This window comes from Oncorhynchus mykiss, unplaced genomic scaffold (genome assembly GCF_013265735.2).
Source record: "Oncorhynchus mykiss isolate Arlee unplaced genomic scaffold, USDA_OmykA_1.1 un_scaffold_120, whole genome shotgun sequence".
In the NCBI taxonomy this organism is placed as follows: domain Eukaryota; kingdom Metazoa; phylum Chordata; class Actinopteri; order Salmoniformes; family Salmonidae; genus Oncorhynchus; species Oncorhynchus mykiss.
In genome coordinates, this window is record NW_023493661.1 from 1,516,613 (window position 1) to 1,531,128 (window position 14,516).

General features: G+C 45.2%; 1 protein-coding gene across 2 annotated transcripts; it reads right to left on the reverse strand.

The window, feature by feature from the left end:
* Positions 1–5,222: 5,222 nt before the first annotated feature.
* On the reverse strand, positions 5,223–10,992 carry socs1 (suppressor of cytokine signaling 1). Of its 2 annotated transcripts, XR_005041653.1 has the most exons (4): positions 10,639–10,992; positions 7,784–8,226; positions 5,613–6,531; positions 5,223–5,582 (listed from the first exon to the last, which is right to left on the reverse strand). XR_005041653.1 is itself a non-coding variant. In NM_001146166.1 (3 exon segments), coding segments are annotated over 2 exon segments (762 nt in total). In that variant the 5' UTR covers positions 8,171–8,226; positions 10,639–10,808; the 3' UTR covers positions 5,223–6,156.
* Between the last annotated feature and the right edge of the window lie 3,524 nt (positions 10,993–14,516).

The window sequence follows — 14,516 nt, forward strand, 5'->3', positions numbered from 1 at the left end:
CTCTCTCTCTCTCTCTCTCTCTCCCACTCACTCTCTCTCCTACTCTCTCCCTCTCTTCCCCCCTTTCTCTCCCTCTCTCTTTCCCCCTCTCTCTCCCTCTCTCTTTCCCCCTCTCTCTCCCTCTCTCTCTTTCCCCCTCTTTCTCTCTTTCTCTCTCCCCCCTACCCCCCTCTGCCCATAGTGTAAATATGCTCCCTGCTTAGTAAAGTCTGTCTCTAGTGTTTCAGTAAGTTTGTATGCTCTCTCCCCCCTCCCCCCTCCCTCTAGGCTCTAGTGTTTCAGTAAGTTTGTATGCTCTGTAAATGCTATCAGCTTTTAAACCTGTAATTCATGTTACATTACCAACAAAGAAATGAATTAAAAATCTGTAATAAATGATTCTACTGACTTGGACCTGTAGTACTGTGGTGTGTTAGGTAGTGCTGTGGTGTGTTAGGTAGTGCTGTGGTGTGTTAGGTAGTGCTGTGGTGTGTTAGGTAGTACTGTGGTGTGTTAGGTAGTACTGTGGTGTGTTAGGTAGTACTGTGGTGTGTTAGGTAGTGCTGTGGTGTGTTAGGTAGTGCTGTGGTGTGTTAGGTAGTGCTGTGGTGTGTTAGGTAGTGCTGTGGTGTGTTAGGTAGTGCTGTGGTGTGTTAGGTAGTGCTGTGGTGTGTTAGGTAGTGCTGTGGTGTGTTAGGTAGTGCTGTGGTGTGTTGGGTAGTACTGTGGTGTGTTAGGTAGTACTGTGGTGTGTTAGGTAGTACTGTGGTGTGTTAGGTAGTGCTGTGGTGTGTTAGGTAGTACTGTGGTGTGTTAAACCTATAGTACTGTGGTGTGTTAGGTAGTACTGTGGTGTGTTAAACCTATAGTACTGTGGTGTGTTAGGTAGTACTGTGGTGTGTTAGGTAGTGCTGTGGTGTGTTAGGTAGTACTGTGGTGTGTTAGGTAGTACTGTGGTGTGTTAGGTAGTACTGTGGTGTGTTAGGTAGTACTGTGGTGTGTTAGGTAGTACTGTGGTGTGTTGGGTAGTGCTGTGGTGTGTTAGGTAGTGCTGTGGTGTGTTAGGTAGTGCTGTGGTGTGTTAGATAGTGCTGTGGTGTGTTAGGTAGTACTGTGGTGTGTTAGGTAGTACTGTGGTGTGTTAGGTAGTACTGTGGTGTGTTAGGTAGTGCTGTGGTGTGTTAGGTAGTACTGTGGTGTGAATACCTAGCTAGCTCTATAAGGGATGTTTCAGAGACACAGCTTGGTTAGAATACCTAGCTAGCTCTATAAGGGATGTTTCAGAGACACAGCTTGGTTAGAATACCTAGCTAGCTCTATAAGGGATGTTTCAGAGACACAGCTTGGTTAGAATACCTAGCTAGCTCTATAAGGGATGTTTCAGAGACACAACATGTGTAGAATACCTAGCTATTTCTATAAGGGATGTTTCAGAGACACAGCTTGGTTAGAATACCTAGCTAGCTCTATAAGGGATGTTTCAGAGACACAGCTTGGTTAGAATACCTAGCTAGCTCTATAAGGGATGTTTCAGAGACACAGCTTGGTTAGAATACCTAGCTAGCTCTATAAGGGATGTTTCAGAGACACAGCTTGGTTAGAATACCTAGCTAGCTCTATAAGGGATGTTTCAGAGACACAGCTTGGTTAGAATACCTAGCTAGCTCTATAAGGGATGTTTCAGAGACACAGCTTGGTTAGAATACCTAGCTAGCTCTATAAGGGATGTTTCAGAGACACAACATGTGTAGAATACCTAGCTAGCTCTATAAGGGATGTTTCAGACGTCAACTTGGTTAGAATACCTAGCTAGCTCTATAAGGGATTTTTCAGAGACACAGCTTGGTTAGAATACCTAGCTAGCTCTATAAGGGATGTTTCAGAGACACAACTTGGTTTGAATACCTAGCTAGCTCTATAAGGGATGTTTCAGAGACACAGCTTGGTTAGAATACCTAGCTAGCTCTATAAGGGATGTTTCAGAGACACAGCTTGGTTAGAATACCTAGCTAGCTCTATACGGGATGTTTCAGAGACACAGCTTGGTTAGAATACCTAGCTAGCTCTATAAGGGATGTTTCAGAGACACAACATGGTTAGAATACCTAGCTAGCTCTATAAGGGCTGTTTCAGAGACACAGCTTGGTTAGAATACCTAGCTAGCTCTATAAGGGATGTTTCAGAGACACAGCTTGGTTAGAATACCTAGCTAGCTCTATAAGGGATGTTTCAGAGACACAGCTTGGTTAGAATACCTAGCTAGCTCTATAAGGGATGTTTCAGAGACACAGCTTGGTTAGAATACCTAGCTAGCTCTATAAGGGATGTTTCAGAAACACAGCTTGGTTAGAATACCTAGCTAGCTCTATAAGGGATGTTTCAGAGACACAGCTTGGTTAGAATACCTAGCTAGCTCTATAAGGGATGTTTCAGAGACACAACATGGTTAGAATACCTAGCTAGCTCTATAAGGGATGTTTCAGAGACACAGCTTGGTTAGAATACCTAGCTAGCTCTATAAGGGATGTTTCAGAGACGTCAACTTGGTTAGAATACCTAGCTAGCTCTATAAGGGATGTTTCAGAGACACAGCATGGTTAGAATACCTAGCTAGCTCTATAAGGGATGTTTCAGAGACGTCAACATGGTTAGAATACCTAGCTAGCTCTATAAGGGATGTTTCAGAGACGTCAACTTGGTTAGAATACCTAGCTAGCTCTATAAGGGATGTTTTGGTTCAACTTCTTTCAATAAGATGCAAATATGTCTCTGTCTCTCCATCTCTCTGCCTGTCTCTCTTTCTCCGCAGCGTGGCCTAGAAGACAGGAAAGAGAGGAGGTGAGGGGGAGGGGAGAGGTCCCACCACGGAGCTACAGAGTGACAAGAAGAGACCTGTTAGACTGGGATTGTCTCTCACACACGCACAGAGAGAGAAAGATGCATTAAGACGAGGAGGATAGAGAACTGTACATCACAGTAGAGAGAGAGACGAGGAGGATAGAGAACTGTACATCACAGTAGAGAGAGAGACGAGGAGGATAGAGAACTGTACATCACAGTAGCGAGAGATGGAAAGAGAACCAAACTGTGTTTTCATGTGGTCTGTCACCGGCTGTTTGTTCTGTTCTGTCTTAGTCTCTTCAGGGAAACGTGTGTGTGTGTGTTCCTGGTAATCGAAGGCTGCTAAGTGCGTGTGATGTGTGTGTCTAACCACAGCTCTTAAAGAGGGCTTGTGTTCCAGATCATGTCATTGTGTGATGCATTTTGGGTAAATTGTTACTGAACTGACTGATCTACCAAATAATAATGTGTCGTTATGACGACAAAATGGTCTCCTGAAACCGCGTCGGCTTCAATGTTGGAACAAGCCCCAATATTATTGAATTGGTAAGACAGGCCTACATAGCAGGGGAGACAGAGAGAGGAGTGAAAGGAGACAGAGAGGAGAGAAAGGAGACAGAGAGAGGAGAGAAAGGAGACAGAGAGGAGACAGAGGAGACAGAGGAAAGAAAGGAGGCAGAGTGAGGAGAGAAAGGAGAGGAGACAGAGTGAGGAGAGAAAGGAGACAGAGAGAAAGGAGACAGAGAGGAAAGAAAGGAAATGAGAGGAGACAGAGAGGAGAGAAAGGAGACAGAGAGGAGAGAAAGGAGACAGAGAGGAAAGGAGGGGAGACAGAGGAGAGAAAGGAGGCAGAGTGAGGAAAGAAAGGGGACGGAGATTAAAGGGGAGGATAGAGGAATGGAGGAGAGACAGAGATTAAAGGGGAGGATAGAGGAATGGAGGAGAGACAGGGATTAAAGGAGAGGATAGAGGAATGGAGGGGAGACAGGGATTAAAGGGGAGGATAGAGGAATGGAGGGGAGACAGAGATTAAAGGGGAGGATAGAGGAATGGAGGGGAGACAGAGTTTAAAGGGGAGGATAGAGGAATGGAGGAGAGACAGAGAGAGGAGAGAAAGGAGGGGAGACAGAAGAGAGATATGAATATGAACGGCTCAGTGATAATGACGACATCAGGGAAATCCCATGTATAAACAGCACACCTGGTGTTCTACATCAGTGACTGGGTTTGTGTCTCCACATTGCCAGACGGAGAGAGAGAACAAGGCTCCTTTTTAGAGAATTCTGGGGAACCGTTGATCAAATAATGCTGAGATTGTGTGTGTGTGTGTGTGTGTGTGTGTGTGTGTGTGTGTGTGTGTGTGTGTGTGTGGACTTCCACAGAACTCTGTCCAACACCTGAAACTCTTCACTTCTCTAAACCTGAAATACTATGAATGAAACACACACACACACAATCTCAGCATTATTTGATCTACGGTTTGGTCCTGGTTCTGTATTGGTCCTGGTTCTGTATTGGTCCTGGTTCTGTATTGGTCCTTGTTCTGTATTGGTCCTGGTTCTGTATTGGTTCTGGTTCTGTATTGGTCCTTGTTCTGTATTGGTCCTGGTTCTGTATTGGTTCTGGTTCTGTATTTAATCATCTGATAGTCATGTGACCAGTCATCATTTGACAGGTTTGTGTTTCCCTCCTCGTCATTATTATCAGATCATTTACAACGAAGGTTATCGACCTTTCACCTTTATTAGTCATTACTGGCCGTTCTGACTAACCACACACACACACCACACACACACACACACCACACACAGAAACACCACCCACACGCCGAGACATTCTGGTACCCGGCCCCTCCCTTCTTCTGACAGAAACATATTTTACTGACAGACCTTCTGATTCTTCACTTCTCTACATGTTCCTGTAATAGACCCCCCCACACACCACACACACACACCACACACACACACACACAGAGCGTTTACTATCATAGCTCAGCCCATCTGTCACATTGATGTGTCACTGCGGTTACCTACTGTACCCAGTGTTGTCACAGCAACCACACACACTGTCTCTCTGTCTGTCTGTTATACCTGTCTCTGTCTGTTATACCTGTCTCTCTGTCTGTTACACCTGTCTGTCTCTCTGTCCGTCTCTCTGTCTGTCCGTCTCTCTGTCTCTCCGTCTCTCTGTCTCTCCGTCTCTCTGTCTGTCCGTCTCTCTGTCTCTCCGTCTCTCTGTCTGTCCGTCTCTCTGTCTGTCCGTCCGTCTCTCTGTCTTTCCGTCTCTGTCTGGGGGGGGTAGGACCGTCATTGTAAAATAAGAATTTGTTGTTAACTGATAAGGCGCATTAGAGAATAAAATATTGTCTAACAGCAACACACAGACCGACAGGAAGACGGGGCTGAAATATATATATGTCATATTTATTATCCATGAAAACACCCCTAGAGGTAGTCTGCACAGCAGATATGATGCATAGTACACAGTTATACTCATTAGTACTACATAGTACACAGTTATACTCATTAGTACTACATAGTACACAGTTATACCTGTTAGTACCAGAGAGTACACAGTTATACCCGCCAGTACTACATAGTACACAGTTATACCCATTAGTACTAGAGAGTACACAGTTATACCCATTAGTACCAGAGAGTACACAGTTGTACCCGGCAGTACTACATAATACAAAGTTATACCCATTAGTACCAGAGAGTACACAGTTATACCTGTTAGTACCAGAGAGTACACAGTTATACCTGTTAGTACCAGAGAGTACACAGTTATACATACAGTACTGTAATATTGTGTAGCGTAAACATTCCTGGTCGTTGTAAAGTTTGTAAACAACATTGTAAACATTGTAAAGTATTGATGCTGTGCTTGAGTTGTCGTGCTACAGCGAACCCAGCCCTGCCTACAACGGCAGAACCAGTCCACTAATCAAACCGTCCACCTCACAGGGTCAGCGACCCGGATCAGAACACAACCAGAACCCCCGGTGGTGGTTCTTTAATGCAGTCGCTCCATAACCTGTTGTTGTGGTCCACATATATACGGTCCCTTAAAATCCTCCAGGGACCACCACCAAACCGGATAAACCCAAACCAAGTGTGACCTATGACCCTGTCGAGTAGTGCACCGTTTAGAGAATAGGGTGCGGTTTTGAACTCTGACCTCGTTTCTAACCACGACCCGGTCTCTAGTTTCAAAGCAACCGATCCAAATCAAGTCCCGCCTCAACGGCATCCCCTGTGACATCATATCCTGTATGTACCCTTCAGTACCGACCCGATCCAAATCAGTCCCGCCTCAACGGCATCCCCTGTGACATCATATCCTGTACGGGAACTCTAACAGGAAGTGTTTTAGGACTGGGTTGACGGGGACCCTGGCGACCCGTTCCACCTCACCGCCACACGACTCCGCGACCTGTTTCCTGCACAGTTCCTGGAGCGTAGGGCGCTGCTTCCTGTACGGAACGGTCAGGCTTTTCTTAGAGGAATTAATGTAGTGTTCGAGCAGGAGGAAGAGGCAGGGGAAAGAGTGCTCACTTCCTGCCAGGCTGAACCGTTGTCCCTTATAGACGATGCGTACGCTGACCGGGCCGTTGGCCGCGCGATAGGACAGCGTGAAGAAGACGTCTGTCTGACGACTGTCCCGGATCAAGAATGTTCCCGTGGCAACGTCCTTCAGTCGATTGTGAGCCTGCGAGAGGAGGAGGAGGAGGAGGACAGAATTAACATCAAAAAGATTTGGTTGTAAAATAAAAAAATGACTTCTCCTTTAACTACATGTTGATCTCGTTGGATTTTGAAATCTCTTATTTATCAGTTTAATACATTAATGACAGCTGTCTCTGTTCCTTTACTCTGACAATTATTGTTGTGAAAGGTTTATATAAATAACATTTGATCAATCAATCAAATGTATTTTTATAAAGCCTTTTTTGTGCTTATACAGAAACCCGAAACAACAGCAAGAAATGCAGATGTAGAAGCACGGTGGCGAGGAAATAAAACTCCCCTAGAAAGGCCCAGAAAACCGAGGAAATAAAACTCCCCTAGAAAGGCCCAGAAAACCGAGGAAATAAAACTCCCCTAGAAAGGCCCAGGAAACCGAGGAAATAAAACTCCCCTAGAAAGGCCCAGAAAACCGAGGAAATAAAACTCCCCTAGAAAGGCCCAGGAAACCGAGGAAATAAAACTCCCCTAGAAAGGCCCAGGAAAACGAGGAAATAAAACTCCCCTAGAAAGGCCCAGAAAACCGAGGAAATAAAACTCCCCTAGAAAGGCCCAGAAAACCGAGGAAATAAAACTCCCCTAGAAAGGCCCAGGAAACCTAGGAAATAAAACTCCCCTAGAAAGGCCCAGAAAACTGAGGAAATAAAACTCCCCTAGAAAGGCCCAGAAAACCTAGGAAATAAAACTCCCCTAGAAAGGCCCAGGAAACCGAGGAAATAAAACTCCCCTAGAAAGGCCCAGAAAACCGAGGAAATAAAACTCCCCTAGAAAGGCCCAGAAAACCAAGGAAATAAAACTCCCCTAGAAAGGCCCAGGAAACCGAGGAAATAAAACTCCCCTAGAAAGGCCCAGAAAACCGAGGAAATAAAACTCCCCTAGAAAGGCCCAGAAAACCTAGGAAATAAAACTCCCCTAGAAAGGCCCAGAAAACCGAGGAAATAAAACTCCCCTAGAAAGGCCCAGAAAACCTAGGAAATAAAACTCCCCTAGAAAGGCCCAGAAAACCGAGGAAATAAAACTCCCCTAGAAAGGCCCAGAAAACCTAGGAAATAAAACTCCCTAGAAAGGCCCAGAAAACCTAGGAAATAACACTCCCCTAGAAAGGCCCAGAAAACCTAGGAAATAAGACTCCCTAGAAAGGCCCAGAAAACCGAGGAAGAAAACCTCGAGAGGAAACCAGGTTCTGATCAGATAAATTGATAAGATTGTGTAATTACCTCCTCCACTCCTAGCGGGCCCCAGTAGAAGCCGGAACGTTCCAACATGGCGGCCGTCCGAGTGATCAACAGGAAGTCTACCTTGCAGGGGAACAGAGGAAAGTGGGTGGGCACTGGGTCCAGGAGGGGAAGAGGGGGCTGGTGGTCTAACAGGTCTGGTCCTGGGATAGGGGACGCCACACACTGGTTGGATGGGCGCGGACGGTGTGACTGGGAGACTGATGATGACGATGACGATGATGATGGTGGTGGTGAGGTTGTGTGGTGGTCCGAGTGTGGAGTCGAGAGGAAGGTGGAGGAGGCGCCTAGAGGTCTAGAAGGTGATGACGATGACGATGGTGCTTTTGTTGTTGTGTCTTGTTCTTCCACAGCGCTGTGAGCGACCATCCTACAGGGGAGAGCGGTCCCAACCCTCTCCCATCGCTACACAGTTCCCTGGCATCCTAAGAGAGAGATAGAGACCGTCAGACCACGACTACTACTACCACTTCTGATAAGATCTATGTTTCCATTAACTTGTCCAGTGATTATTTATTTTAATATATATTTTTTTTAATCAACATTTAGAAAAGTTTTCCGTAGAAAATAGAATGACAGCTGCCTACTATGGTGCGTTTCCATTTAACACTGTAAATATGTAAGAAATGTGAACTATAGATCTGTCATTCTCATTGAAAAGCAAGTCGAAAGCAATTATTTTATTTAAAAAAATAAAATAAATAAATACACAGTTTCGATCATCATTTGTTTTGGGTTTTTTTAATAAAGAAAGTTAGACAGATAGAAAAATCCACCCCTGTTCAACGGATAAAATGTTGTCGACCTTTGGAAAATGTCTCCTATCTCTACCGTTTCCATGACACCTCTCTCTCTCCTCTCTCTCTCTCTCTCTCTCTCTGTCTCTCTGTCTCTCTCTCTGTCTCTCTCTCTCTGTCTCTCTCTCTCTGTCTCTCTCTCTGTCTCTCTCTCTCTCTGTCTCTCTGTCTCTCTCTGTCTCTCTGTCTCTCTCTGTCTCTCTGTCTCTCTCTGTCTCTCTGTCTCTCTCTCTCTCTCTCTGTCTCTCTCTGTCTCTCTCTCTCTCTGTCTCTCTCTCTCTGTCTCTCTCTCTCAATTCAATTCAAGGGCTTTATTGGCATGGGAAACGTGTTAACATTGCCAAAGCAAGTGAGGTAAATAATATATAAAGTGAATATATAAAGTGAAATATCTGTCTCTCTCTCTCATATATATATATATATATGTTGTTTGTCTAATTAAACCCGGCTCAATGGAAACCTGCCTAAAATGTCTACAGTTATCACCGTTAACTGTTAGTTTGTTTGTACCTCAGTGGCCTCGTGGTCACAAAGTGCTTTACAGAGACCCAGCCTAACAGGCCCCATGCCGAGGCTAAGAAACAGCTGTCTATCTAGAAGTCAGTAATTATGTACAATGACATCAATGTTAGACGTCGACACAGCGCTGTGACGCGCCGTGAGTTACAACCACAACATCAGAGAACATTACAGCCGTCTGTCTGTCTACCTGCCTACCTTCCGAGTCTGTCTGTCTACCTGCCTACCTACCGGGTCTGTCTGTATCTGTCTGTCTACCTGCCAACCTACCGGGTCTGTCTGTATCTGCCTGCTTACCTACCTACCGGTTCTATCTGTATCTGCCTGCCTGCCTACCTGCCAACCTACCGGGTCTATCTGTATCTGCCTGCCTACCTGCCGGTCTACCTGCCAACCTACCGGGTCTGTCTGTATCTGCCTGCCTGCCTACCTGCCAACCTACCGGGTCTATCTGTATCTGCCTGCCTACCTACCAACCTACCTGGTCTGTCTGTATCTGCCTGCCTACCTACCAACCTACCTACCTGGTCTGTCTGTATCTGCCTACCTACCAACCTACCTACCTGGTCTGTTTGTATCTGCCTGCCTACCTACCAACCTACCTACCTGGTCTGTCTGTATCTGCCTGCCTGCCTACCAACCTACCTACCTGGTCTGTCTGTATCTGCCTGCCTGCCTACCAACCTACCTACCTACCTGGTCTGTCTGTATCTGCCTACCTACCTACCTAACTGGTCTGTCTGTATCTGCCTACCTACCAACCTACCTACCTACCTGGTCTGTCTGTATCTGCCTACCTACCAACCTACCTGGTCTGTCTGTATCTGCCTACCTACCTGCCTACCTACCTACCTGGTCTGTCTGTATCTGCCTACCTACCAACCTACCTGGTCTGTCTGTATCTGCCTACCTACCTACCTGGTCTGTCTGTATCTGCCTACCTACCCACCTGCCGGGTCTGTCTGTATCTGCCTACCGGGTCTGTCTGTATCTGTCTGCCTACCAACTATTTAACTAACCGATAGTCCCCCAGATGTTGGGTCAAACCTTTAAAACATGACAACTGTTGCCAAGAGAACAAACGTGGATTCTAAACATTCTCCGTCCTAGCGAAGTAAATTGACGTTGATTTAAACCATCCCAACTCTAAAAGCTGTTCACAGTTAACTAGACTCCAGACAATAATGCTGTAGTTTATATGGCAGTAGATATTAGTAGTATATGTGTCCTAAGTTCGTCCTGTTTCACTGGCCCCAACCTTACCGCTATAAAGCAAATGGGGAATCATGTTTTAAATGAGTATATTATGCTGGTGGTCCTGTTGACTGTTGTCTAGTCCCCCCCCCAAAAAAATGTATTTTATGACAATATGTCATTTATTATGTAGAAAATGGTGTATTGTCAGGTTGCTTTATTACGGCGCAATTGAATTGCACAATAGTCAGTGTTGCGAAACAAAACTCAAATCTATTTGAAAGAAGGTCAAATCCGCAATAGGCAGCCATGTAAAAATATTCTTACCGTTTTGCAAAACGAGTGCAATGTCGTTTTTTTTTTTTCTGATGCACTTTTTATATTTTCCGACGCAGAATCCGTTTTTAATCACAGAATCCCAGCGGTATTAATCCTGTTATTGATCATCAATAAACGTCCAGACTAGTAGAGAGAAGACGCGGTACTCCGACGGTATAGTATATCCACATTGTCTGTCACGGCCTCTCTCTCTCCTTGTTGGTTTGATCATCTGTCCGCTGGTGATCGGTAAGGAGCTAAATAAACCTTCAGGACCGTACACTACACCAACACACATCCGTTTCGCTTTCGTTTTAAAGTGAACACCGTTTCTGAGAAATCCTCAGTAACTGTCCTCTCCGCCAGGGGTGTCTCTCTAGCTTCTCTCTGGCGGGTTTCGCTTCCAGTCAACATTTATAGTAAAACTGTCGCTTCACAGAAAAATAACCAGTCTCTTCACTTTTCAAACAGTGTCGTTGTGAAGCAGGAATCCACGTCAGTTTCAGTTTATCTGATGCCCTTCCCCCATAATATACTAGTGACCACATTCGGAGAAGCGGCCGATGGTTTTCGGAACTGCTTTTTACATCATCTTTTTTAAACGTTCATGACAGAAGTCGTCTGTCTACTTGAGTAAAAGTCTAAAAGTATTTATTTATTTATTTTTTTAAATATACGTAAGTATCAAAAGTAAAAATATAAATCATTTGAAACGTTTTTCCGTAAAAGAACATTTAAAAAAAAGAGAATGGTGCAGTCTGGTTTGCGTAAAATAATTGTAAGTCTATATACGATGTGAGCAAATGAGGTGAGAAGGGAGGTAAATGCAAAAAAAGGCCTTGGTGGCAAGGTAAATACAATATAGCAAGTAAAACACTGGAATGGTAGATTTGCAGTGGAAGAATGTGCAAAGTAGAGATATAAATAATGGGGGTGCAAAGGAGCAAAATAAATAAATACAGTAGGGGGAGAGGTAGTTGTTTGGGCTAAATTATAGGTGGGCTATGTACAGGTGCAGTAATCTGTGAGCTGCTCTGACAGTTGGTGCTTAAAGCTAGTGAGGGAGATAAGTGTTTCCAGTTTCAGAGATTTTTGTAGTTCGTTCCAGTCATTGGCAGCAGACAACTGGAAGGAGAGGCGGCCAAAGAAATAATTGGTTTTGGGGATGACCAGAGAGATATACCTGCTGGAGCACGTGCTACGGGTGGGTGCTGCTATGGTGACCAGTGAGCTGAGATAAGGCAGGGCTTTACCTAGAGACTTGTAGATGACATGGAGCCAGTGGGTTTGGCGACGAGTATGAAGCGAGGGCCAGCCAACGAGAGCGTACAGGTCGCAGTGGTTGGTAGTATATGGGGCTTTGGTGACAAAACGGATGGCACTGTGATAGACTGCATCCAATTTGCTGAGTGACGTCGCCGAAGTCGAGGATTGGTAGGATGGTCAGTTTTACAAGGGTATGTTTGGCAGCATGAGTGAAGGAGGATTTGTTGCAAAGTAGGAAGCCGATTCTAGATTTAATTTAGGATTGAAGATGTTTGATATGGGTCTGGAAGGAGAGTTTACAGTCTAACCAGACACCTGGGTATTTGTAGTTGTCCACGTATTCTAAGTCAGAACCGTCCAGAGTAGTGATGCTGGACGGGCGGGTAGGTGCAGGTAGCGATCGGTTGAAGAGCATGCATTTAGTTTTACTAGCTTTTAAGAGCAGTTGGAGACCACGGAAGAAGAGTTGTATGACATTGAAGCTCTTATGGAGGTTTGTTAATACGGTGTCCAAAGAAGGGCCGGATGTATACAGAATGGTGTCGTCTGCGTGGATCAGAGAATCACCAGCAGCAAGAGTGACATCACTAATACACTGCTCAAAAAAATAAAGGGAACACTAAAATAACACATCCTAGATCTGAATGAATGAAATATTCTTATTAAATACTTTTGTCTTTACATAGTTGAATGTGCTGACAACAAAATCACACAAAAATTATCAATGGAAATCAAATGTATCAACCCATGGAGGTCTGGATTTGGAGTCACACTGAAAATGAAAGTGGAAAACCACACTACAGGCTGATCCAACTTTGATGTCATGTCCTTAAAACAAGTCAAAATGAGGCTCAGTAGTGTGTGTGGCCTCCACGTGCCTGTATGACCTCCCTACAACGCCTGGGCATGCTCCTGATGAGGTGGCGGATGGTCTCCTGAGGGATCTCCTCCCAGACCTGGACTAAAGCATCCGCCAACTCCTGGACAGTCTGTGGTGCAACGTGGCGTTGGTGGATGGAGCGAGACATGATGTCCCAGATGTGCTCAATTGGATTCAGGTCTGGGGAATGGGCAGGCCAGTCCATAGCATCAATGCCTTCCTCTTGCAGGAACTGCTGACAGCAGAACATTCTCCACGGCGTCTCCAGACTGTCACGTCTGTCACATGTGCTCAGTGTGAACCTGCTTTCATCTGTGGCGGATTTGCCAATCTTGGTGTTCTCTGGCAAATGCCAAACGTCCTGCACGGTGTTGGGCTGTAAGCACAACCCCCACCTGTGGACGTCGGGCCCTCACACCACCCTCATGGAGTCTGTTTCTGACCGTTTGAGCAGACACATGCACATTTGTGGCCTGCTGGAGGTCATTTTGCAGGGTTCTGGCAGTGCTCCTGCTCCTCCTTGCACAAAGGCGGAGGTAGCGGTCCTGCTGCTGGGTTGTTGCCCTCTTACGGCCTCCTCCACGTCTCCTGATGTACTGGCCTGTCTCCTGGTAGCGCCTACATGCTCTGGACACTACGCTGACAGACACAGCAAACCTTCTTGCCACAGCTTGCATTGATGTGCCATCCTGGATGAGCTGCACTACCTGAGCCACTTGTGTGGGTTGTAGACTCCGTCTCATGCTACCACTAGAGTGAAAGCACCGCCAGCATTCAAAAGTGACCAAAACATCAGCCAGGAAGCATAGGAACTGAGAAGTGGTCTGTGGTCACCACCTGCACAACCACTCCTTTATTGGGGGGTGTCTTGCTAATTGCCTATAATTTCCACCTGTTGTCTATTCCATTTGCACAACAGCATGTGAAATGTATTGTCAATCAGTGTTGCTTCCTAAGTGGACAGTTTGATTTCACAGAAGTGTGATTGACTTGGAGTTACATTGTGTTGTTTAAGTGTTCCCTTTATTTTTTTGAGCAGTGTATAATACTGTAGGCCTACAGGTTTACAGTAGACTGAATACTATAGGCCTACAGGTTTACAGTAGACTGAATACTATAGGCCTACAGATTTACAGTAGACTGAATACTATAGGCCTACAGGTTTACAGTAGACTGAATACTATAGGCCTACAGATTTACAGTAGACTGAATACTATAGGCCTACAGGTTTACAGTAGACTGAATACTATAGGCCTACAGGTTTACAGTAGACTGAATACTATAGGCCTACAGATTTACAGTAGACTGAATACTATAGGCCTACAGATTTACAGTAGACTGAATACTATAGGCCTACAGGTTTACAGTAGGCTGAATACTATAGGCCTACAGATTTACAGTAGACTGAATACTATAGGCCTACAGGTTTACAGTAGACTGAATACTATAGGCCTACAGGTTTACAGTAGACTGAATACTATAGGCCTACAGATTTACAGTAGACTGAATACTATAGGCCTACAGGTTTACAGTAGGCTGAATACTATAGGCCTACAGGTTTACAGTAGACTGAATACTATAGGCCTACAGGTTTACAGTAGACTGAATACTGTAGGCCTACAGGTTTACAGTAGACTGAATACTGTAGGCCTACAGGTTTACAGTAGACTGAATACTGTAGGCCTACAGGTTTACAGCAGACTGAATACTGTAGGCCTACAGGTTTACAGTAGACTGAATA